Consider the following 25,637-nt stretch of genomic DNA (forward strand, 5'->3'; position numbering starts at 1 on the left):
TTCCTCAGATCCTTATGGCCTTGTTGGATGGGATCTGAAGGCAACTTGATCTTGCACTGAACTGAAGTAGTCTACAAGGGAAAGGGAAAGATGAGGTTATTGATGCACTGTGGATTTGAGAATGCTTCTGGGATCCAGATTATCAAGCAAGGGTAGACATTGTCAAGTATCATCAGAGATGCGGAAGATGAGAGTGTGACTGGAGAGCGACTGGATAGAATTGTATTCTTTAGCCTAGTGAAGATTTTACTGGCATGGGGAGATATTATAGTGTTCCACAAAATGACGAATCCTATGGAGAAAGTGAGTAGGAAATAATTAATCCCTGTTTCTGGTAACATTGAAATGAGGGTCCTGTCAGCGAAAACACTTCACATTAAATTTTAAAAAAGCCCAGAGGAAGTATGCCTCATGCAAAGTCTAAATTAAGCTTTGAAGCTCATTGCTATTTGTAGCAATCAGAAGCATACATGGATTAGGAGAGGAATTAGATAAATTTCATGGTGATGAATCCATTGAGAGCTTCACTTCATAAAACAGTATAACCCAGACATCACATGTGACAAAAGAAATCTTTCTATTATATTCACAGAAACGTAGGAAGGCATACCAAAGTAATAACCCCATTTCATTTGCTCTCTTTTATAATCTTTTCTAAACTGTTCCTGGCTACCTTTGAAGTTAGACTATTGAGTCAGGCAGACTTTTGGTGTGATCTAGCACGTTCAATATTTTATTATATAGAATGGTCATTTGTTTGCTGGAGCATCGCACAGCCAAATAGCAGGGCAGTACAGGTGTTTGTGGTAGTTTTGCTTTGATTAAAAGATGTGTGGTTCTGAATGGAGTAATAGAACACCGTATTCCCCCCTGTGACCATCTTCATTGAATGGAAACTGTGCCCCAGAGCTCTGCTGTCAAGTTTGTTTCCAACAATGTACACTTTAGTTTCTTTCTCTCTCTTTTTTTCCCCTCCTTCTGAAAGAGCAACAAAAGGCACATCTAGGCATTTCTCATATGCAAGGCCTGTCCCACCTAGTTCTTTCCATATAATCTGCCTATGCTGTGTGGAAAAGCTTGGCAAGAAGGGTTCATGGTAGCCCTGTAGTAACTTCTTGCCCTCTCCTTTGAAGCAGAATTCCCTCATTTCAGCTGGTCAGGATTTTTGTTTGCTTGTTGTTTTGAGGCCAAGTATCAAGCGGTGTATGTGCAATGGCAGCTGGGAAGGAGAGGAAGGTTTGCACTTCAGCACAGAGGTCTTCTCATCCAACCCGTTTCCTTCACAGGGCTCTTCCTCAGCCCAGCAGTGTCACTGTGGGCAGCCAGCTCGTGCGGCACAAGGGACAGCTTGCCCCAGGCACAGCTGGAAAGACAAAAGGAAGGAGAGTCTCTCCCAGAGTTGCTGTTCTAGCACTCTGCTCCTGCCTGCAACCTGTGTGGAAGCCCACCAAATGTGTGTTAATTAGCAGCACAAATTAGAGCCTAGGAATGCTGCATTTAGCTATTACAGGGATCAGCCCACACACTCTGTTGTACTTAAGAACAGTTTGAACCTCTGATCTTATCAAATATGCACTACTGCCACAGTATTGACAGAATATTTCAACAGAGGAATTGGGCCTCCACTACTGTTCATCTTGCAATACAAATATATTTTTGGCACTATCTCAGTGTGTAAATGCGAACAAAAATTACCATACATTTGGCTATGACTGGATAGAACTGCACACATTTCACTATAAAATGGTGTTTTGTAAAAACAGATACTTTTTATGTACCTTATTTGGAATCTTTTCATGTACCTTCTTCCTCGAAAGAATGAACACTGGCTAGAATACGAGGAGCTAATATTAATAATTTCCCAAACCACATATTGGTTGTTCTATGGCATCTCTCCTACTTGGACAATTCTGTTTTGTAGAGGTAAATAAACATCAGCCAGGTCAGAGACACAAACCAAAGTGTCCCCTGCCCAAGCCCTGCCTTTATAGTAATATACTGATAATGCTTACTTGTTTTGTCTTCAACCTGTAAGAATAGACTAGTAAGTCTATTCTTACATGCATACAAGTATGGTTTCCAAGAAAAGGTGTATGTCCAGGGTTACCTGAGTCACTATGCACTAGTCTGCAGCAGTATCTGAGTGCTGGCAGCAGCTTTGGACAGAACCTTCAGGAGTGGGGCATGAAATAGGAATAGGCATGAAAGAGGTATGGCAAGGAAATATACTGCTCTGACTTAGTTATTGGGACACTGTCCAGGTTTTGATATTTCTCTGAAAAAAAAAAGTCTCTGACAACTCTTCAATTTAAAATGTGTAAGCATTCCTAGGAGTAGTGAGGAAATCCAGGATTTCATCACCAAGGTGAATCACCAGTTTGGAAAATTGTTTCTAGATGTTTCCAGGTGCATTTTCATCTTGCTCAACAGTAATTTATCTGCTGCAAGAAGTCTGCGATGTCTACAGGTGTATTCTTCTCTCTCTGCTCCATTCTGCCTGGAATCCTTCAATACCCTTCCTAACAAAACTAGTTCTTCTAATTCCATTTTTTTCAGTTTAAAACAGTCCAGACCCAGGGACATCTGGACACTTTAGTATGTCTAGCAGAAGTGTGTCTGTTGACTCTTTTACACTGTTGAACTGAGAGGATTAAAGGTAGGAGTGTTAAGTTTACAATGCCTGACTCTGAAATACTTTTCTCCTTGAGATGCTGCAGGCCACATCTTTTATGTTTCCAACTGGTGCTTTAATTCTAGTAATGGAATGATAGCAAGAAGTTTTATTTCTAGTTTTGATCCTTAACTGCTTTAGTAGTCCCAATAATCCCATGAGCTAACTAATCAACTAATGCTGCAGGCATTAATTTCTTGTTAAGAAAGTGAGTAAAATAGTCCTTTGTTAGACTTTGAAATGGTAGAAATCACTGTTGTAAGAGGTAAACCTATACCTGCCTGCCTCCTCCTAAAATTAGTATTAATCACACAGCCCTTAATTGCAGTGAAGTCCACTGGAAATAAATCTCGTGGGTCTCGGCAATTATCTCTCATGAAATCCGAGACAAACAAGAGCTGAAAGCATGATTAAGAGTTTACTGAGCAGTTAGGGTTTCCTGCATATGCTGTGTGAGGCTTAAAAAAATGTAATACTTCAGTGGAAACTAGTGATTAACACCGAAGAACATGTGAACTTTTCACCCATCAGCCTGAAAGTCAAACTGTTTCCTAAGCACTACTGGTGAACAACCTCCTTTTGTTATTGCCTAAGTTTTGGCCATATCGCTATGGAAACTTCTCTATGTTCCTAATAGCACCATGCTGGAATGTCAAGTCCTATATGCTGGTTTCGATACAGGTTTTAGTTGTCTCTAGAAAGCTGACTTACATCCTAAAGAAAATACCTGACCCAAAATAGTGTAAGTACTGGTTTGCAATACAGGATACAAAGGAAAAGCAAAAGAGAAGTGAACCTGGAGCACAGTCACTGGAAAATATAGGTGACCATTGACCCTCCTCCCAGATGAATACATAGAGCCATTCTGGTTAGACTCAGGGTGTTAGAGCTAGGGCTTTATAATATTATCTGAAACTGCTGTGATTAACATTACGAGAAATATCAAAATGCAGTGTGAGGGGGATGAGGGCTCTTGGAAGGCAACAGAGAGGATTACCTCATGAGAGTACCTGCATGTGGTATCTCGTCTGAGGCATGAAAACTGTGCGACTCAAGAGATGCTCATTCAAGACTACAAACAAGAGAGAAGTAGGGAATTCAGTGTTATATTGCATCTACTTTTTTTTTTTTTTGCCCCAGAGTGGAGCTGCTTTATACTGTTCCTGGTACATCTACTCCATGGGGTCTGCATCCTATCTAGAGTAAAAGTCACTCCCTGTGGGCTAGTTACTGGAGAGAACATTTTGTGGCTGCTTGACTAGTCACAAATAGTGCTTTTCTCTAAAGACGGCAACATTACAATCTTTATAGCATTAATAGCTGTGAGAAATCCCCTAGCACAAACAAAACATGCCTTGGAGGCTACTACGAGGATTTCTTGCACAGAATGAAGTGTGCTATAGCGCTCATGAAGGGGAAAAGGAAGGCCTCTTAGACCTTTTTTTCCAAATTAAACAGAAATTGAAACTTGCAGACCAGCAACAGATAGGAAACTAGTCTGAAGACCACATGCCTCCCAATTCAGAAAAGCTCAATATTTAACATTTCAACATCCAGTCCAACAGTTTCCATGCTAACGTCACAAACATTGATGTTGTTACAATCCCAATCACTATGAAATGTCCTAGAACACAACAGTATGAAGGAATATGGATGTTTTACTACATCTGACATGAAGAAAACAAAAACAAAACATTAAGAACAAAAAATCAACTCAGTCCTCCAAAAGAGCTAACAATAGAAATATTGAATTTCTTCACCCTGTGAAGAGAAGATCAATTCCAACACAAAACTGAATTTTCTATTTCTTGCTAAGTCTTTGATAGTGGCTATTGTGCAATAAACAACTAGATATTTTATTGATCTGGTTATGTTAATTGTTTTTTCTTTCATCATGTCTCAGTGCATTTTTTAATTAGACTGAGAGCATATATTCAAAAATCTAATAACATATTCTAGGAGCCTTGGTATGATGTCATACTTTTCTGTGCATGATTATAACTGCATTTTATATTTTCCCTTGAATTGTACTGAAGAACAAGGTAAAAGCATTGACTCAGCATTGATAAGAATCAGGGTTATCAGAAATGACAAGACAGAATCCTTCTAGGCAAAAGGAAATGCTGCCAGTGTGGTGTTCTACCAGCAGAGCAACCATTATCAACCCTTCCTTGTATTCTCTGGGAGAGGGGCATGTAGATTTTAAGCAAGGAATGAAAAGGAGCGATACATATACCAAATCTGGCCTCTGAGAGCCATGCCCAAATTGCCATGTCCGAGACATGACCCTCTGTCATCCTTTGTCTGCTCTAGTATATGGAAAAAAACATATATATACATCCCTCTTATTTCGCATTTATTTTTTCTGTTGAATATAGCTCAGCCAGAACAGATGTTGGTGGTCATTACTGTTATTTTGGGGGTTTTTTGGTAGTGTAAAGGCAACTTGTAGAAGTGAGTTCATACATACTAAGAAGCCCAACTTGTGCTTTTCAGAGAGAGGAAAAAAGATTGGAAAGGAAAATATCAAACCTGCAAAATTTTCATAACAGCCTTTCTGTATGTTTTCAAAATAGTGTATCAGCACTCACATTATCACTCCAGCAAGATCCACACATAGCAGTTTCCAAAAATAGCATTAGAAAAACCTGCTGCCCTGTGAGAATCTTGCTGCATATTCTATCTGGGTCTAGCTGAACATCCCACTGAACTGTGATTTTATGGGGAGAAGCTATGTAGAAAATAGAACCACTTTATTCTGCCCCATCTTGAAAAGTATCTCTATCTAGTTTAGTAGCAAGTGTGAGTTTTTACAGCTATGTTATCTGTTTCCCCTCTACTACAGTTAAGAAACAGAGAACGGATTTTGCATCTTCTAATGCAGCAATAGCAGCATTCTTTGTAAAACGTTAGAATTAAAAAGCACTGAGGCATCAGAGAGCTGGTTAGGCAAAGGTTTGGGAGTCTGTCTGTAGCAGGATGATCCAAACCACTCTTCTTAACCCACTGAGGTGCCTGAAATGTTATATATATTTACATTTCCTGGGGAAAAAGTGTACTGAGAATTCTGCTTCTGTGCTTTCTGAGGGGAGTTGCCTTCTTGGCTGTGTGAGGTTCCTAGGTGGGAATAAATCTGTTTGGGATTTATAAACTGTGTCATGTTGGCAGAATGTCCTGAAAGACCCTGTTCATTAGATGTGCTCAAGACCACATATAAGAAATAGAACCAATGTATCATTTATTCTGTCTTATGCTTTCATATAAAGACTGGCTTTCCTCTTGTTAAAATATTATGATCTGGAGGAAGCGATTTAGAAGACAATCTGTTTAATTAGTGCACAGGAAGAGAGAATCTCTTCCAAGAATAGTTGGCAGCATGGAAAAGGGCATGGAGTCAAGAGCAGGGAAAGGGGACAAAAGAAATGCTGAAGAAATGTGAGTGTTCTGGAGAGATCAGGACAGCATGTTGCAAGAAACCACAGGATGCTACTACTAAAAATATAATCTTCATCTAGGCAAAAAGGTAAACAACTCTCTTGGAATATGAGGGATATTTGTCAGGAATTCAGAAAAGATTGAGAAAATCTTTGGAAGACAGAGGAGCCCTAGGAGCTCACCGAGAGGCAGCAAATGTTCCAGTGCTATTTTTGGTTGAGCAGTACTGTAGAAAATGAGAGGTGACACTACAAAATCTTGGAATGGGCATATTGAAATATGGTATACTGTATATATTTAATATACTATATATATATATATGTATATTTAACAATTAGTTTGAAAAAAATGATTAGATATGTAGCATCTTTTGATCCCCTGCTTAATATTTTCTTCTTGAAAAAGTCTTCTCCCTTTTTCAAAAGAATATGCATGACTTCTAAGTATCATCCCTATTTCCTTAAGAAACTTGTTTGGTCCTTTTATTGTCAACGGTCAAGACAAAAATTGTAGCTGAGTTAATTCTGATATCTTAAGCCATAAAAGAATCCAGTTCATCAGCTCATGATCTGTAGGATCGGAGAGAGAGAAAAAAAAAAAGGATTTTTTTTTTCTTTTTAGCTCCTGAAGCTACCACATAAGACCAAAAACCAGGTAAGATTTGAGTGGACATGATAGAAAACAAGCAAAAAGCAAAGTCACAGATGATGTTTTATACAATAATGTAACCTTAAGAGGAAAATCAGTACTTTTATTAGTAAATGTAGATGATCTGGAAACTCTCATACATTCTTAAATCACAGAAAGCTCTCCATTCTTCACATGTTAGATTCTTCCTTCAATTTTTTTTTAGACGAGCTCCAGTTGGATTTAATTAAAGCCTTTCTCATTAGCAAGCACTAATTTGTATTTGATGAATGTCTCACAAATTATTGGCTTCATAAATGTGAAGTGCAAAACTTGTTGGTAAAACAAAACTAAAAAGAAAAGAAAAAAAAAAGTAGAAAACATCTCTTCTAAATGTGTTTTCATTTTACTTAAACCATTTGAGATAACCTGTCTGCAATTGCTCAGCTATTTTGTTTCCATTGGTTAGCTCCAGACTGAAAATACCATTTAAAAAAAAGAAAATTTATTTTACTGTTTGAAATTCTGAATGCAATTCTTGTGTGCTACTTGAGCAGTTTTTGCTATTTTTTGCAGGACAGCAGTTTCCAGGTTGTTTGAGGTTCATATACTATAGAAACACAGGATATATCATCATATTTCTTTGATGGACAGACCTATTCCCCTGAAAAGAACTGCATACTTGATGCAACCATTGGGATTACTAACACAGGAGACCTGGGTGGTAATGCAAAGCCAGAGAGGGAGAGGGAGTCATGGTAATTCCTACTGCAGCTTTTCGTGATCTACTGACACCATGAAGGGAAAGAATACCTAATCTTATTTATGGTATATCAAATTTACTGATATTTTTAGTGTTTTTGAAAAGCTAGTTTCATTTTTAAGTTGAACTAACCATAGTTTTAATGAAGAACAAAAGCAGAGTTGATAGTTTACACATTTCTTATACAAAAAGGACTGGATGCTGAAAGTGACAATGTGATGCTCAGTGCCATGAAGCTGAAAACTGATCTTACTGATGCTCTGAATGAGATCATAAAAATCACAAAAAGGTAAAATTTCCCTATGTGGTACATGGAGAGGCAGGTGCCTAAAGCAGTGATCCAGAATATCCTGCACATTGAATTTGGAGAAACTGAAATGAGTCTTCAAGGAAAGTGTGGATGTGTCTGCCATGCAATTTTGTACCTGGATTTAAAAACCTATTTCAAGGATTTAGGTAGGTGCTTCTGAGAAACTGGAGTTAAGAAACCAGTATTGAGGGATTGACCTCTTTTTGCTTAGACTGCACAGAATAGGTATCTGATTTAACCCTGGTCTGCAGGTGTTTGCCATCTTTTGTATAACAGCTTATTTGTTAGAGAGCATGGGAGACTTGGCTTCTTCCCAGCCTTGAGAAATCAGGACATACCTATCTGAGCAGTCCCTGTTCTCTTAGATACTAGGACATGTTGTGTAGGACTGTTCTTTTCCCTCCTGTTAAAACTGGTTAGCTGTTTGGTTGAGAATACAAACAGTCATTAGCTTGTCTGGTGGGCAAGTGGTTCTATGCCATGGCAGCTAGGGTGTCAGGCTTGGAAAAGGAGAGCAGAACTATCAAAGGCATGCAGGGTCGTTGCTCCAGTGAAAATGCTGTCCTGATAAAAATAAGGTTCTTTTGGGGAAGTTATATATTTTTTTGTAAAATAGCTAAGACCTGTCTAGTGTAACTTGATGTAGTTGTTCCAAGACTGGAATATAAAGGTTGCATTTAGTTTTTCCTGAAAACGTGGGCAGTTTGTAAGGATGTTCTCTGTAAGGAAATAGTAATGTTAACTCTGTAAACAAGAAAAAAAAATGCAAGCCATCCTTTTTCATCACATGTGGTTACTGCAATTTAACATATTCTATAAATAGAGGCACTTATGCTGTAACATTTCCTACAAGCATTTATTTTGGTGTGTGTCTTCAAAGGGAGTATCTAGTCCATGTTATAAAAAGATTCCCTTTTCACTGGTATCCTAAATTTCACTTGTCTTCTTCTATTAGTAATTCTGCTTCGGTATCTTGCTTTCACACTTTTTTCAGTTGCCTTAAAAATGCTGGGCTTGATCCACCATTGCCTTCTGAATTCTGTTATAATTGATACCATTGGAAGAATAAAAAACAAACATTAGCTACCTCACTTTTGTGTGAATAACTAAGGCACAAAACTGTTATCATTTTTACTTATTAAATAAAGAATTGGATGAATTTATCACTTATAAACAAGCGGATGTCCTGAACATTTGGTACTGATTTGAATAATATTCCTTCCACCTCTTGCTTCTATCATGAGGCAAGACTATCCTGACTCATATTGAAATGCATCTTTAATGTAACTATATGGGGACTGGAAAAAGGATTATTATGCATAACTTTGATAGCAAGAGCTTGGCAGCTCTAAAGTAGTTTTTGTCCAAGGATTCCCACTAGTATATTATAGCAGTGCATATGCCTCATAATTTCCACTGTACATAGATGTTTGTCATTTCATTTTTACACATCAGGAAACTGGAGTGATTAGTAGAAGTGAGGAAGTCACCTTGGCCAAACTAGTAAATAAACAACAACAGAAAAATCTGGTTAAATCCTGGTATGATCAGTCTGCAATTCACCAGGGGAAAAGTTCCAATAATCCACTCAAAATATTTCTTTCATTTGTTATTTCCTTCTTCTAGAAAAAGCAAGTGAGCCAAACAAAGATCCGGGTGATCTCTACCATCCTCTTCATCCTGGCAGGCTGCATCGTCTTTGTGACCATTCCTGCAGTTATCTTCAAACACATCGAGGGCTGGACAGCCTTGGAGTCCATCTACTTCGTGGTTGTCACTCTGACTACTGTTGGCTTTGGTGACTTTGTAGCAGGTGAGCAGCTTTGAGGTGCTTTGAGGTGCGGGGTATGAGGGCCTTGGCTCTTAGTAGTTCTTCTCCGGTGCAGAGAAGAGAGATATTTTCAGAATATGTTCCAGTAAAACAATGCCAGGTGTTTCTGTTGGGGCTACCGTACAACAGCACACAGGACTCCAGGCTAATTTCAGCAGTGTAAAGAATGGGAGTTTTGAAAGTCCTCTTTATCCTTTATCCTGTAATGAATTATGCGCAAGCCAAGCGACTTTCCTATTGAACTCAGGACTTGTATTAGTCCATTAGGTCTCGCTCTGATACTTATTGCTGAAGTAAGATAGCCAAAATGATGAATAGATTAAGTTTTCCCAAAGTACACCTGAGTTGTAGGACTGGGAAACTGTCTGGTGTGATGCAGTAGTTGGCTGTTAAAACATCCTTTTCCTGAGCCACGACGTTTCAGAGGCTGGATTTTCCTGTATGATCTTGGCAGAAATTTTGACCTTGCACCTGCCCTGTTAAGGAAAACTCATGCAGGAGGGGAAGAACTAATGGTGTGTGCATTTGAGGTCTAGGACAATACTCTCTAAGATTAATACATTAATAACACGTGCTATAAATAGCCGTCCTAATCAATCACTGAAGAGGGCATCAGAATTGCTGGCTAGAGAAAAGGGAAGATTTTTTTCCCTGTACAGCTTTGCTAAGGAAAAGATGGTTAAAATAAGCAGAATTTCTTTTCCCATTAGTGCATGACCTCTCTTCCCCATTCCTATTAGCAGTTATAATAAGCGTATTAAGCTGCCCAAGTTACAACTAGACTGTGGCTACATTATGTCACCTTTTTATCCTGAAATGTCAGTGGAACTGTGCTGATTTCTTACGAGTAGAATGTGGCCCATAGCTTGCCATAGTGGGAGTGCTTTTGCACTAGCATTGGAAATATGAGTGACTTTAAAAAAATCAAATGAAATGGCAAGATACGGTTTTTGGTTTTCCTCGATGAATAGCTGTGGACAAGCCTTTTTGCAGACTAGACTCTCTCATCCTCCTTTTTTTTTTATACTGTGATAAAGATTATGTGAATTATTGAGTAAAAAATGGCACTGAACAAAAAGAGCTCCAGGTATCAAAGAAGTCATTTTATGAGTGTTCAAATACAGAACTAAATGTATGACTTTGGTCCATTTCAACCACTTAAAAGTGAAGAGAAGCTCATTGGTATTCTGGCTTTATGTTATTGTAGCATAGAGTGAAATAAAAATAATTCACAGTATTTTTCTTAAGCATATGGCACTTTGATATTATTTTCTTTAATAATATAATTCTACAAAATGAATTAAAGTGTTCTAAATCCAACATGATCAGGAGAATGAAATCCACAGCTGGGTGGCTACTAGTAATCAAAATTTTTCAAAAATCTAACGGAGGACCTTAAATGAAAAAAAAGTTCAAAGGTTCTTACAATATGAGTTTCGGGCCAGGTGATCACCAGCAGATGTACATTTTATGGCTGGTTTTGACACACTTTTTATACTACTTTTATTTTTTGTCACTTTAATCTCTCCTTATCTGTATCCTTTAAACATCAAAGAGATAATACCATACCATGTTGGGTAAAGCAGCATCAGTGGAGTTATGTCAGTTTATTACAATCTTGCCATAGTGGGAGTGCTTTTGCACTAGAGCTGAAAATATAGTTGTGGATGGAGACTGGGAAAAAATAACTAGAATATTTGATGGACTGAGAAAAAATGTAGGCTCTCTATAGGCTGATTGCTCCATAAGACAGACAATCTGCTTTATAGCAAACTTCTGCAGGGACATGTGTGATCACAACAGCCTCATTGTACCATAGCAACAGCAGCCCCCACCCCCTATTGTTTCACACTCTTGGAAGACTGGAAAAAAAGAATGATTCATAGAGTATATGGGGAGAGATTAACATCAAAACCAATATTTGGGTCCCTGCCAATGCTGAAAGCCTGAGCTCTCATGAAGTTCAGGCATTGAACATTCACTGTAAGCACACTTGTACTCAATCTGCATAAAATTCATTTTAAAGAGTCATAAGAATGTCTCAGATTGCAAAAAAAGCTCAGGGGAATAATCTCAACTGTGTCGCCTGGGGATTTTAATGGAAAAACAAAAACAAAAACAAAAAAACTTTCAGGACATAATGAGGTGTAGGTTAGTATATAGCTCTTGTTTATCCCAGACTGGAGGAAATATTCATTTCTCTGCTTAAGAACAGGCCAGATAGCCCTATTCTTCAAGCAGACATTTACCCAGGTCCCAGCAAAAGTGGTTTTTGAGTTGAGGAATGTGGCTGTGCATATGGAGCAGTGCAGCTTCTTTGCCTCCTACTTATCTTACATACTCTGATAGGACCTTAAGTCTCGAAAGTGAGGTTGTGTTTACTTTCTTCTGAAAAAATTCTACTCTCTCCTGCGGTACAGTGCAGCCTGGATGTTATTACACTTATTTTAGGCCCTTCATAGGCCTAAATATGCGGAGTTGCCAAATGTTCTACATACTTGTGTTACCAGCTCCTCCCAAGACTCGCATAAAAAGCATATATGATATTTGTAGCTTTGTTTGATCTGTATCTACTCTCAAGACACTGGTCAGGGAATACATCCCTATAACTAAACAGGCAGAATATTTTTATTATCAAAGTTGATGTAGGAGTGAGTTCCTGTCAGATAGCCTGATTTCGGGGGAAAGCAAAGTTACGTTTCTCTCTCCCCACCAGAGATCTCTAAATCCTGAGCTTAGGAGCAAAAAATCTGGAAAAGCCTACAGGTAGTTCAGAATAAGGATGACTATTTGTATTATACATTTTTCTTGGAAATGAGTTCAAGCTCTTACAAATAGCACCAAGGCAGGTATTTCTGCAATGTAAAGAAAAGAAGTTTACTGACAAGTCAGAAAGCAGGAGAGCAATAGTTTCAAAAAAAGGAATTTTTGTAAGTCCTAACTTAAAAACAGACAACATTCCTGCCATCTGCCAGGCCTCTAATTTTTAGCAGAATTACAGTGGTGTTGGCAAGAAAAGAGAAATACTTTAATGAATTTCTCAGAATTGCTAGTATTTTGGCATAATTTTGGCACCTTATGACTCCTAATCATAAGTATATACTTATTTCAGGAGGAAATGCTGACATCCACTATCGGGAATGGTATAAACCCTTAGTGTGGTTCTGGATCCTTGTTGGCCTTGCCTATTTTGCTGCTGTCCTGAGTATGATTGGAGATTGGTTAAGAGTCCTGTCCAAGAAGACAAAAGAAGAGGTATGACGAGTAATTTCTCAGTGGTTTGTCATTTTCTAAGAAAGCTCTAATTTCCTGATTTCTGATTGTCTAATTAAGGCTGCTCTTCTGTTTGACAAATGCTATATATTCCCTGTAGCTCACTCCACTGATTACCTGAGTTCTTATCTTTATCTTCTTCACAAAAAGAGGAGGAAAAGCAGCTGAGACAAACCTTTGTTGTTACACCTCTATCAATACAGCTGCATAACACAGAACATATTGGTAGGATTGCAATTATGGAATACGAGAAACCAGCCTTTACTGAAATTAACTACAAAATTGTGATAAATATTGTAGCTCTTCACTCTAGATATTGGAGTTGCATGGAATTTTAAGATCAGAAAAAAACACTACTTTTACTCAGTGTTACCTTCTATCTCTTGCAGCAGCTCTTGCTAAGGCCTTTGCAGAGCCTACAAATTCTGTTTATGCTGTAGCATGTCCATTGCTCTTGGACATCAGTTGTTTCTGTCCATTATCTGCCTTTAAATCATGCTTTGATATTGAGTTTTCCCTATGTCAGGATATTTGTCTCTGAATAAGGGTTTGAAGTCAGCCACTTTTTTGATAAATGTTATTAAAAATGGAAGAAACTGAACAGATAGCATCAGGGAAAGCATGTGTAAATTCAGTCAGAACATGCCCTCCATGAATTGAGAACAGTATTCCTAATTTCCTTCACTCAAAATCAGAGTGGAAAATGAAAGGCAATTGCCATGGGCCGTGAGCTCAAGGCTCTGAAGTGGTTAACATAATTTCAAATTTTAATGCAATCTCCTCCTGAATTCCAAGTAAAGCTAATTTGGCAGGGTTAGCCAAGAGCAGACATAGCCAAAGTCTGGCAGAGGGGCAAAGCTATTTATTATTTATGAAGTTATCTGACTCACCTGATGCCCAAGGTATACACTGTAAAGGGATCTTCACAGAGAGCTGCTGATGAGCAGCAGGGCAGCCACACTGCCTGGCTGTGGTGCCCACTAGTATGAACTTGGAGCTCCCATGGTGGGCATGTGATGCTAGCTTTTGCAATTAATCCAGTAATAAACGGAAAACTGCTCATCTGGCCTAAGGAAGCAAAGATCACTCCGCTGGGAACCATGAGATATAGAAACCGAGCTCTGGCTACCGCAGCCTGAGCAAAGTGTTGACCTTGGTAGACTGCTGCAGAGACTGTACACTTGAATCTGTTCCCCTTTAGCTTAATTTTGAGAAAGGCCTGAGTTGGCTGAGATATAGCTTGGTAATTCATCTTCTCTCTCTCTTTTTTTTTTTTTCCTTTTTTCTTCCTTCCTTTCATAAGAAATATTTGTTCTATAAAGCAGCCATGTCAGTGCTTTGCTCTTAGTCATTATTCTGCTCTCAGGTGCAAAAGAGTAATAATAATAATAATAAAAAAAAAAACAGAACAGTGAGACATTCAAGGACATGGCACCCACACAGAAAACGAATGTGTTTTGCAAACTTCTCCTTTGGGTAGCAGTGTGCTCATTGCTGGCTTGAGGGGGTGGTATTTGAACAGCTATGCAGTGGAAACCTCCACTAAAGACAGCTACACCTGCTTCCTTTCTGAGAAGGGACCTTCACGTGGATGGTAACTTGCCTTTTTGGATATTGAAATTATGTAATAGATATTCCTGACATTAATTCCTTTGTGGCACTGTACAAAACCTACCATGGGAATGAAGAGCTCCAATCATGAGAAATGGGTGAGAACAAGCTACTGTAGGCTACACTGGTGATCGTGCTGTTCTGAAGCATATTAACATATGTGATCGATTTTACCCCCTCCTGAGCATCTACCACTGACATAAATCAGCAAATTTATCCTTGTCTAAATCAGGGAGAGGATCAGCATGAAAAGTTGCCATCTTGTAGCATAGCTATAAAATGTGTGGCGTGGCAAAATGTGAAACAGGCAGCCAAGTCAACCATATGCTACATGAGCCGTTAGACAGTCACTAGTCGGTGAGGTTGGAGCTGGCTTGAGTATAACCAGTGCGCTGCTGAAGCTTGGGCCCAGATGTGCGTGTGGGAGCTCGCACTCCTCTGCAGTTCTCTGCCAGACAAGAAAGTGCTTGTGCTACTGTAGTACAGTGAAGAATGCCACTTCATGTTCCTCTTTTGGTTTTCTCTTTGTTTCTTGTTGTTGTACAGGTTGGAGAAATAAAAGCCCACGCAGCTGAGTGGAAAGCGAATGTAACAGCTGAGTTCAGAGAGACACGGAGGCGACTCAGCGTGGAGATCCATGACAAACTTCAGCGGGCAGCTACCATCCGCAGCATGGAGCGCAGGCGCCTGGGCCTGGACCAGAGGGCCCACTCCCTGGACATGCTCTCTCCAGAGAAGCGCTCTGTGTTTACTGCCTTGGAAACGGGGCGCTTCAAGGCCTCATCTCAGGAAAGCATCAACAACAGGCCTAACAACCTGCGCCTTAAAGGGTCAGATCAACTCAACAAGCATGGGCAGGGGGCATCCGAGGACAATATCATTAACAAGTTCGGATCGTCGGCCAAGATGACCAAAAGGAAAAACAAAGATCTTAAAAAGACCATCCCTGAGGATGTGCGTAAAATTTATGAGACCTTCCGAAACTACTCCTTGGATGAAGAAAAAAAGGAAGAAGAGACAGAGAAGATGTGTAATTCTGAGAACTCTTCTAGCACCACAGTCCTAACCAACTGCATTCAGCAGCACTCGGACCTGGAGAACGGAATGATCCCCACAGAAACCAAAGAAAGGGAACATGAAAACAAAGCATTACTTGAAGACAGAAATTAAATGTAAGAGATGCTTGACTTGAATAAACAATGCTAATGTTTTTATATACATATATATATTGAGACACGTGCCTTATACAGACTCCTTATTCAGTCTGAATTATATAGCATCGAAGAATATTTCACTGTGCCATAAAGACTCAAGCTTGCTCTGCCAAAACAAATCAGGAACACAGCATTGCAGAATGGCAAAAGAAAGCTACGCACATGGAAATTTCAGCCTGTATAAGATTACCAGGGTAAGACACAAAGGAAGAGCCTGAACAACGGCAGTACCACCAGAATGCTGCTACCATGGCATGACATTAGACAAAGGGCAGCTATGTAAGAAGAACCTTTCAGAAGAATGGAAAAGATCATGTCTTTTAAATGAAGTATGTACATTAAGCCTTCCCCTGGTGATTATAAAGAGGAGAAATGTTTGGAGTTAACTAGAAACTTTCAGTAAGGATTAGTTTACGTTTTGGCACGTGATCCAAGCTAGATTTTTTTTCTTTTCATTTTTGAATCAGATGCATTATCTTTCTAAACTCCAAAAGAATGTCTGTGGACACAGCCACCAGCTAAATGCTGGTCTGAAAAAACAACACAGATGTATTTAAGGGTCGGATTGCTCTTTCCATTAAAAAAAAAAAAGAAACTCTGTGGGTATTTATCATAACCAGTTACAAAATAAATTTAAAAAAATGGATTTTTTTCTCTCGTAGGAAATATTCAGTGTAAAGTCAATGGAAGAAAGTACATATGAAGAAAATGCAACATTTCATGATGTGTTGTTTAAAAGAAGAGAAACATTAATTTAATAATATTTGGATAAGTGTATTAAACAGTGGGCCAACTGTTTTTTAAAAAAACGATTTCTGATTCATACTTTCTACCACTGAAGAAAGAAGACAGAAGAAAAGCTATAGCTTTTGCATGTCAGCAAACTGCTGTTCTCTGTAGCTCAATCTAAGTTTTTAAAAAGAGACATAAGAGCATATAACCAAATGAGGGTCAGGGCAACCATATGATCTCAGGGCTCTATGCCCCTTTTGCTGGATTTGGTTAAACGTGAGCTGCAGTCATTATCTCAAAATGAAAAATGAAATTTAGGAAAAAGAAGTTAAGAAAAATATGGTGGTAATCTTTTAAGTGCTTATAGCTTTAAGTGCCATTAATGCTGTCATATTTTGTAACTTTTTAAACAAGTATTTTTAATTATTTGTTTTATTTTATTTCAGGTACTACCTTTCTTTTTGACATTTGCTATCTCTTTCCTTGACAAAATCTAAACATGAGCTTTGTGCATTTCAAGACTAAAGTGAAATGTAGCCAAACTGCGGGCTTTTTAAAAAAAGAAATCTTTTGTGGTGTATGGACATAGGACTATAAGAAACATTTATATCCCTAGACTTCACAGAAAATATTCAAAGAAAAGGCTGTGAAATAATGGGAACTGCAAGCAACATTAAGTTTTGGTGCCCTCAGTCCATAAGCTACTGCATTTGCTGTTGCAGATAGAAGATTTTGCATGCTGGAAACATGATTGCACCAGTGATGCTTTCCCTGCACCCTCAGAAAATCCTAAACAGCTCTGCAATTCAAACTGTAGGCTTGCAAGTAAAGTAAGCATATACACAGATGGCAGAGATATTCTGAGTCTGACAAGACAGTCGAACATCCACACACTCACAGGTCATACAGACACAGACTTTGGGATTGCATGCCCACACGTGCATACACAGAAATGCACGTTTCATTTCCTGAATTTTCTGAGATTTCTTATGCAACGAGCCAACTCAAAATCTATCTGGTCACTGGAATACATGATTTCCATGGCCATGAATACATGCATGGTGATGCACACACAAAGTTTATATATGCATATTTGCATAACTACTTGCCTCTGAACAGTTTGGAGGAGTGAGTAGAGGACAAAAGCAGCTCTTAGTATGTTCTGTCTGTGCATTCACTTCACTTGAAATATCCCATCGTCCTTGTAATTTAATTATCCAAATACACTGTCTGAAAACTAAGGAGGAAAAAACAATGTTTGAAAAATTTCAGGTCATTTGGGATTACTTTAATTCAATAAGCTCCAACAGAAATTGAATTCTGCTTAGGTTGGCAATGAGCCTCCTAAGATAGAGGGCTAAATCCTCGCCTTAGTTTACTGGGGCAGGACAGCGAGCCTGATGCCCAGGAAACATTTCGGCTGCCTCTGCTCCTGGAGGCCTCCGTGCAGTGCAGAGCTGTGCTCCGCATCACGATCACACAGGTGGTGGCTTGTGGGATCCTCAGACCTTGTTCTCCTCAACCTGCAGGGAAATGGCAGCAGGAGGCAGGTGTGTTCAAGAACAGAAGCGCTGTAGCCCTCCCCTTGTTCCTGTTTTGGTGTAGCTCTGGGATCAAGCATGGCCTCCTGGGCCACATGTGAGCAAATCTTTAAAGTCTCACCCACAAAAGCTGCATCATACTGAGCTGACTGTAGGCCCAGGATGGATGAAGTACACTTAGATTTAGTACGGTGTTATGTTGTTCAGATCTGTGGCCTGTTAGAAAGTTAGGAAGTATTGCTACAATTTAGATTTGCACTTGAATTCTAGACTAGGTTCAGAAATACTCAGACTTGAGATTTGGGTTTTGGGAATTAAAGCACTACCTGTTTACACTGTATTGTACCTTTGGTTGTATGAAAGATCAGGGCACAGAAAAGCAACTTAATTTGGATCTGAAAGCAGGCAGTATATATAGATTGTGGTAATAGCTTTTCTTGGTTACTAAGCACCCAAAACAAGTCATGTATTTCTATTTGCTCTTTGTGTGAGCACTTCTCACAAGAAATGCTTGTCTATACTGGAAAAGTCCTGCACAGGTACACACAATAGTAAGGATAAATAAGGCGAATTTTCTGTATGTGAAAAGTAAGGATTTGTCATAGTCAGTGCATTCCTGCTGTTTAGGGTCAGGAAAAGTACAAGTTATCGTCCTGTGGGACTGTGCTCTTGTCTGCATGATGGGAGTTGGATGGTCTTGGGCAAATCATGGAAGCTCATCAACGTGGGCACTGGCTGAGGAGGCAATGTTTGGTGGCCTAACTCAGAAGTGATCTCTCTGATGGGATGGGTGAACAATGTAATCTCAGTGTATTTTGTATCTCAGATTTTCTAGCTGATGGTGTCTGGGTGCCACTTTGGTTGCCACCAGGCCACACCATGTGGTTAGAATTATTTGGCCAACTTTCTATCAGGGTGGGTCTTCAGCAGCTGTGTCAGGATATGATTGTTTCAGGGGCAAAGGGTGATGCAGCATAAACTCCCAGTGAGATGCTGAATGGAACATTCAATGACCTTTGCCATGAAAGCAAAATGTGCTCTTTCATTCTCCCCACCATTTCTGTGTCTGTGAAACCTGCTGAGAAAGCTGCCAGTCTGGTATCTGAGTACATGTCTTTTTCCCGTATGATTGCCTATTAAATACCTCAATATACATTCTTTTTTATTATTATTATTATATGGAAAGTGCAAATGATGCATTGCACAGGAGGCCAGCCAGGAAAGTCTGAAAACTGACCCTGTCTCTTGGTTTTAGTTGTATGTAGCAGCCCGGGAGAGAATCGCTGTTCAAGCTTCAAGTGTGGCTGAAGTCCGCATCTTTTGGCATTTAGGATTACTTGTAAAATACTTGTGACGTTATTTCTAGTGAGGCTGTTCCACCATTACTGTAAGATTTAGCAAAAGCTGGTCTGAATTGTATCCAAAACTGCTCATTCTCAATTACACCCTTTCACAGCAGCCTGAAAATAAAGCCAAACAAAAGGGGAACTTACTGACTTTAATGCTCAGAGCCTGCACTGAGCACAACACAACTTGAGTGGGAATTGGGACCTGGAGGAAGAAAGGAGACTTGCCTTTTCTGTAGCTGCAGCCCTCACTTCTAAGGGATAACTCAGCTGCTTTTTTTTCCTGCAGATTTCAGCACTGCGGTCCCACTTGCCCCTGTGCCTGGCGCAGGAGAGCGCTCTGGCATAACTGCTGCTGAGCTTGTGCTGATGTCGCATGAGTGTTTTTGGAAAGGTCTGTGGCTTCATCCATGTGAGAGTCTGTGAATTTCATTTATCCTTTAACAGGGAGAATTATTTCTAATAAATGTGTTATTAGAAATAATAGGAAATAAAAAGCAGTGATTTATATTTATGAAAAATCCCATTTTGGTTGTTGTGAAATGATAAATCACCCGAGCTTTTGCAGTCTGGCTTTATGATGTCTCTAGCACTTCTGCGAGTCTGCTTCTCCCCAAGGCCTTTGGTGGGCTATGCCACAGATTTTCTAAAAAAAAAAAAAAATTCTCTGTAACCCAAGATACATGCAACTGCGAGTATGTCTGTGAGTTCAGGATGTTAAAAATTCTGTCTTCAAGAAACCTGAATTTTTCTGAAGAATTTGTGCTTATGCTGTATTTGTTTGCCAGCTTTGGTTTCTCAGGGGTTTGTTTGTGTTGTCAGGTAGCATGATGTCTGATAGTCTCACTTTTCCCCTCATCCACTAAAAATAAAGAAGAGTCAAAGACCAGGATTTATGGTATGTTGTATATTAATCTAAAAGAAGGAGTCTACTAATAAGCAGATAGGAATTTAGAAGGTGATGGAGAACTGCTTCAGTCCTTCCTATACATCCGCTTATTCTGAGTTGTGCTATGTCTGATGTAAGGCCCAGTCTACTTCCATCAAAGTAGTGCAGTAAAGTGGAGCCAGATGGTTATTTCTGAGCCTTTTTAGAGAGAAGACCTGCTATTTTAACTCATTTTTAAGTGAATAGCACATTCACACTTACAGATGTGGCATTATATCAATACTGAGTACAAATAATTCCAGCTTCAAACCCAGCTCCCTAGCCAATAAAATGTCAATGCAGACACAAATGCAAATCAACATAAATCTGTGAAACTTAAGTATAATCTTGTAGATTAATATATGAAACTTGTTGCCTGAAATATATCACCACATAAATGCAGATTTGAACATTTATTTAGATACCTAATTCTTCCTGAGGTACCCGTCTCCTTTGCTATCAGCAGTAGTTATCTTCCTTAACGCCATTCCTGATCTGGACCATGCTATTTTTTTTAATTTCCAATGCAATTGAAGTACATAACCATGTTAGACTGTTGACTTGTGCAGTTGGAATCAAACATACACAAGAAGCAGCTGCAAAAGCTAATTTGGAATTAGCCGAATGTTGTCAAGGCTTTCTGTGTGAGCTGCACGACGCTGGGTTGAGCAGGTCACCCTAAAGGTCCTCAGGGCTGGTGGGTCCTCACAAATTGGCTGTATAAAAGACCCTGTGTGGGCACATGCCAGCGCCTGCCCTTCGCGCCGCGCACGTCGTCGCTTCTTGCACGCGCATCTAATGGCAATGTCCCTCACTCCATGTTTCCATGTTCCTTCCCGTCTGGATCCAAGTCACGCCTCAGCCTGCTGTTATCCCTGGAAAATACCAACGCTGCTTATTTTGTGGAAAATAAAATGGATGCCTCCCTAGCAGGTGCCCCTTTAAGGCAAAGGGATTTTTTTTTTTTTGGCTGATCTCCTTGGGAGTAAATTACAAGCAGGTGATAATTTGGCATGCGAGAGAGAATATTTTTGTCTCTCAAATATATTCCACCCACACACCCTTTTTCCTTGTGAGAGCTGTGTGCTTAACGAGGAAAGCTTACGGTACTTATTGTGAAATGTTAACCAAACATGCCAGCCTCCAGCCTGCCATTTAGCAGTTTCCCAGATCCCAGAGTCATGTAGTATCTATAATAAGAAACAGGCAGGAATTATCTCTGGATCACAACTTTCCCACAATCTGAATTTATTCAGGCCACTGTTCCAGTTTGAATCCTTGGAGAAATATGGACCCAACCTAAGATTTAGAAGTAATTTTAGAGTTTTGCTAAGTTCTACCAGAATTGAATTTGGATCTCTTGGCCTGGGCTGAGAAAAGTAGATTAGTCCGTTTCATCCTGTAGATCAAATAAATAAATAAATAAATAAAAAGAAAAGAAAATTTCTTATAGTTTGGAAAACATTGATGGGATGTTGATTGATCTATTTTTTCCTAACCAACTTCAAATTAAAGTATAAGCAATCACTAAGTCCACTTGCAAAGATGTTCTGTCTATCTACTCTCTTGTGTCTGTGTGCCTCCCTGCCATGGTTTTATGATGCTCTAGAAAGTCATGTTCAGAAAAGGGACAATTTCATAAGTGTCATTACCAGGGTACACAGCAGGCTTTGCTTGTACCATCTAAGTAAGTTTTGCTGCTATTGTCTTGTTTATGATGTAATGTTTTACAAAGATGGAAAAAATTACAACAAAGACCTTCTGGAAAATGAAAACACCTTTGCTGTTGTTTTTTTCTTTTTCCCCTCTCCTGTCCTGTCACCCGGCAAGAGCCAAGGAGCTGTAATTGATCTTCCCTTTTGCATATCCACGAGGAAAGCGACATGTTGCTGGTATTCTAACCGTTGTCCGGGCTGAGTGTTTGCACTTATCCCTGTTATCCTTCCTCTTTGGAATGGATTCCCACCATCCAGGCTGTTGCATTTTCTGGGTCACTCATTTGAGAAGTGGTGCTGCTGGGCTGGTATAAAAAGAGAGGCACAGACTTTCCCCCTTACCTCCACCCACACGGGGACATGTCTGCATCTGGCACCAGCCAACACAGGAAACAAGAAGCAAAGATTTTCCTTTTTTTCTCTCCCTAGAAATTATTTGCCAGGATGTTGGTAGGAATTTATTAAGACAGAGAGGAGGAAGGAGAAGGGTTTTGTTTCTGACTTTGAGAAGCACAATGTTGAGATTGACTTTTGCCATGAATTCTCAGCTCTTTTGGGTGTCTTTGTGTTGACTACCTTCTGCAGTTTTCCTTGCTGCCTTGTTCTTTTTTCATCATCTTGGAAAATTGTAAGCAAAGCCAGTAAGAAACTACACACAGAGGGTGGAAACTGTTGAGTTAAGGTTCCTTCCTTGGCAAGTGTGGATGGCAACACAACATTTCCAGAAACCTCATGGGTACTCATGTATAGTGCGTACAGAGACCACTCAGGGCTGAGCCTTCCCCTGACTTAACTCTGCTGGGTTTTGCTACTCATTATATACCTAGTGTGCAACACAGTCGATACTGATTCTTGCTACTAGATATATAAATATTATGTAAGTGAAGATCTATTTCTCCAAAACCCAAATTTTCTGTCTGTGGTCTATGGAAGTCTTTTTAAACTCAGACCTATTTTAGCTCCTCTTAGCAAAAGAACTCCTGTTCTTTTCTTGCAAAAAACGGTTATTTGTATTTTCTAGGTTATGCACATTCTCATTCAGCTTGCTGGCTTGATTCCCATTTCCAGGGCATGACCTTATCTAGCTACAGCTTTTGCTCTGAGTTGGAGACCTAGGATATATAGAAGGTTGTTTTGTTTTTGAAGTAGTCCAGAAAGCTGATCTATCTAGGCAACTGGCTTTGCTAGTACCAACTAGTACTGACCAGGAAAGATGACAAAAAACAAATTCACAATTGTGCAGTAACTGTGAAATAAATTTTTCTTCTCCATATTGTTGCTGCAGGATGCTCAGGGTTACTCTAAGACACTTGCTGAAACACGATTTTGTCACTACATTTTGGTGTTTGGCATAACACTTGCTATTTTTGAAACAAATTGTTACTGCTACAATGGTGCAAAGAGATTAAAGTTCCATTAAAAAACAGTAAGTTAGACTTTACATATTGAAACCGAGTAGTGCAGGAAGGAAGATGCCACACATATTTCAGGGCATGTTGCATGGACTGGCAGGTTTCAAGCCACTTCCTGGGAAAATTTGAGATCATTTCCACGTTTCCCTACCCTCCTGTCTGGCACAAGGCCCATGTTGATGGTGCCATTTCTTTGGCAATGTCCCTGCTCTCTTGGGAAAATGTGATTACTGAACCAAATTTAAGCAGGATGATAAACGGACACCTTAATTTTGACTTAAAACACTCAGCTGAAAGGATGGTGCCACAATTTCCTTTTAACTATGGTAATATGGCTAGAAAGAATAAAGCAATAAAATAGGACAGTATTATGTTCCAGAGCACCTTGGGATTTTGAGTCTCAGGTGCACGTGAAGAACTTGTTTATGACAACCACTGTATTAAACGAAAGAGCAGTGTGCAGGACAGGTTAATAGCTGGGAGTCCAGCCCTTCTCCCCATTGAGAACCAAGAGATCCACTTTAAATTGGAAACAGAATAAAGTGAACAATAGTTCTACATATTAAGCAGAAATTTGAATATTTCTTGATGTGGACTGTTAACTTTCACGTTCAGCTCAAAGCACAAAAGTCAGGAGGACTTTAATGCCTAAAACACAACCCTGTCTCCACTCCCCACCCTCCAAAAAAATCCAAATAAAGACCCCAATCCTTTCCCTAAGATTTCTCACTCAATATATTGGAACTTCTTTATGTTTCACACTCTATCAGCTGGCCTCAGTGAAAATAAGGATATACACACTGCATTTTGCTGCTTTTCATCTTTCAGAGCTAATCCAGCTAGGAGAAAGCCAGCCAGCTATCACTCCCTTGTGTGCACTACCTACAGATTTAATGATTCCAGGTTAGTCGGCTCCCCTTGATAAACATCTTCACAACAGATTAGATGCAGGAGAGCCCATAGGGGCTGAACTGGGCCTGCAAATCCCTTCTTCCTATGAGGTTTTGTGGGAAGGGAGATACCCAGTGTGCTCCAGCACACAAGCTGGGTGATGCAGGAGCAAGATCGCAACGTGAGCTTGTTTTGCACAGAGTTATTACAGACCAGCAGGATCTTTGTTAGGTCAGTTTTTATGAGCCTACATTGCAGAGCAGGGATGATTCTAAGACGTTATAGGAAAAACAAGAAGTCCATAATTGTTGTTGCGTTTGTTAAAGTGTGACTTATTTCTAAAGCAGATCTGTCTTGAAGGGAATGCATGTTTTGGTGCGAACCAGTTATATTATTTTATTGACATTTCCCTTTCTGATGTAGCTAACTTTGATAAGCTAAATGTAGCTTGTCAAGACAGGGAAAAAAAAATGTAGGCTGCTGTTGTTGGCTTTTTCCCCTGAATCCCTTCTGCACAGCTGCATTTTGGGAAAGCTTGATAAGAAATAGCATCACCTTGGTGTTTAAGGGAAAAAAAAAAAAAAAGAATTTCCTCTGTCTTGAAATAAACTGGAAAATAAACTTTTGTTGTCTGACCATGAGACCCTAGTTCCGTAATAGCATGTTATTTCACCTCTCACAGCTTTATGAGGAATTTAAAGCAGAAAAAAAAGGTGTCATTCCTGCTATTCACTGCTTAAGTTTCCCACTTTCCTAAGCCTGCTTCAACCTACTAAAACAGATGTTTTTCCTTGTGCAGAATGGAGCACTCTCCCTCATGCTGAGCACAAAGTCATCTCATCTCTTTAGCTCTTATTTGGCATTCCCAAAGAAGCCAATTTACTGCAATGGGAAAATAGTTTGGGAAATTGCCACTGTGTTTGGCAGTTTCTCTTGCCTATCATCAGTTGGACTGGTCTATTCTTGTTCATCTGCTCCTCAACATCATCCCTCTGTGAAGGGGCATACCTGAGGCAAATTTGATCTGAGTTCTCTTCAAGGGAGCTGCTGATGCAGCCTACAAGTTTGGTGGTTGTGAGGGAACACACACGGAAGTGGGGGACTTGCTTTAAATATGGTAGTGGCCAAGCTTGTTGCTTGCTGAGTCTGTTCCTTTCAAGCAGTGACCAATGCCCGCGTGGATCTCTCCTTATTGGTCTGTTACTGATACATAAGGCAAACTCACAGCAAGAATCAAAACTTGGGATGCCCAATGTACTAAAAGGCATTTTAAAGAAACATTATGCTACATTTGTTGTGATATAGTTCAGTAAAGGAGATAGATAAATCTTTTCCTC

The 25,637-nt window shown here is 39.5% G+C and overlaps 1 protein-coding gene across 1 annotated transcript in view; it reads left to right on the plus strand.

Moving 5' to 3' along the window:
• KCNK10 (potassium two pore domain channel subfamily K member 10) overlaps positions 1-16,501 on the plus strand; it is a 54,585-nt gene extending 38,084 nt beyond the window's left edge. Inside the window, exons 5-7 of the mRNA XM_088538863.1 lie at positions 9,433-9,619; positions 12,750-12,892; positions 15,068-16,501. Coding sequence (XP_088394989.1) covers positions 9,433-9,619; positions 12,750-12,892; positions 15,068-15,691 — 954 coding nt within the window. The 3' untranslated portion in view covers positions 15,692-16,501. The remainder of the gene's footprint in view (positions 1-9,432; positions 9,620-12,749; positions 12,893-15,067) is intronic.
• Positions 16,502-25,637: the final 9,136 nt, after the last annotated feature.

This window comes from Tinamus guttatus, unplaced genomic scaffold (genome assembly GCF_059628265.1).
Source record: "Tinamus guttatus ecotype Peru unplaced genomic scaffold, ASM5962826v1 Tinamus_guttatus_pri_ptg000048l, whole genome shotgun sequence".
NCBI classification, from domain to species: domain Eukaryota; kingdom Metazoa; phylum Chordata; class Aves; order Tinamiformes; family Tinamidae; genus Tinamus; species Tinamus guttatus.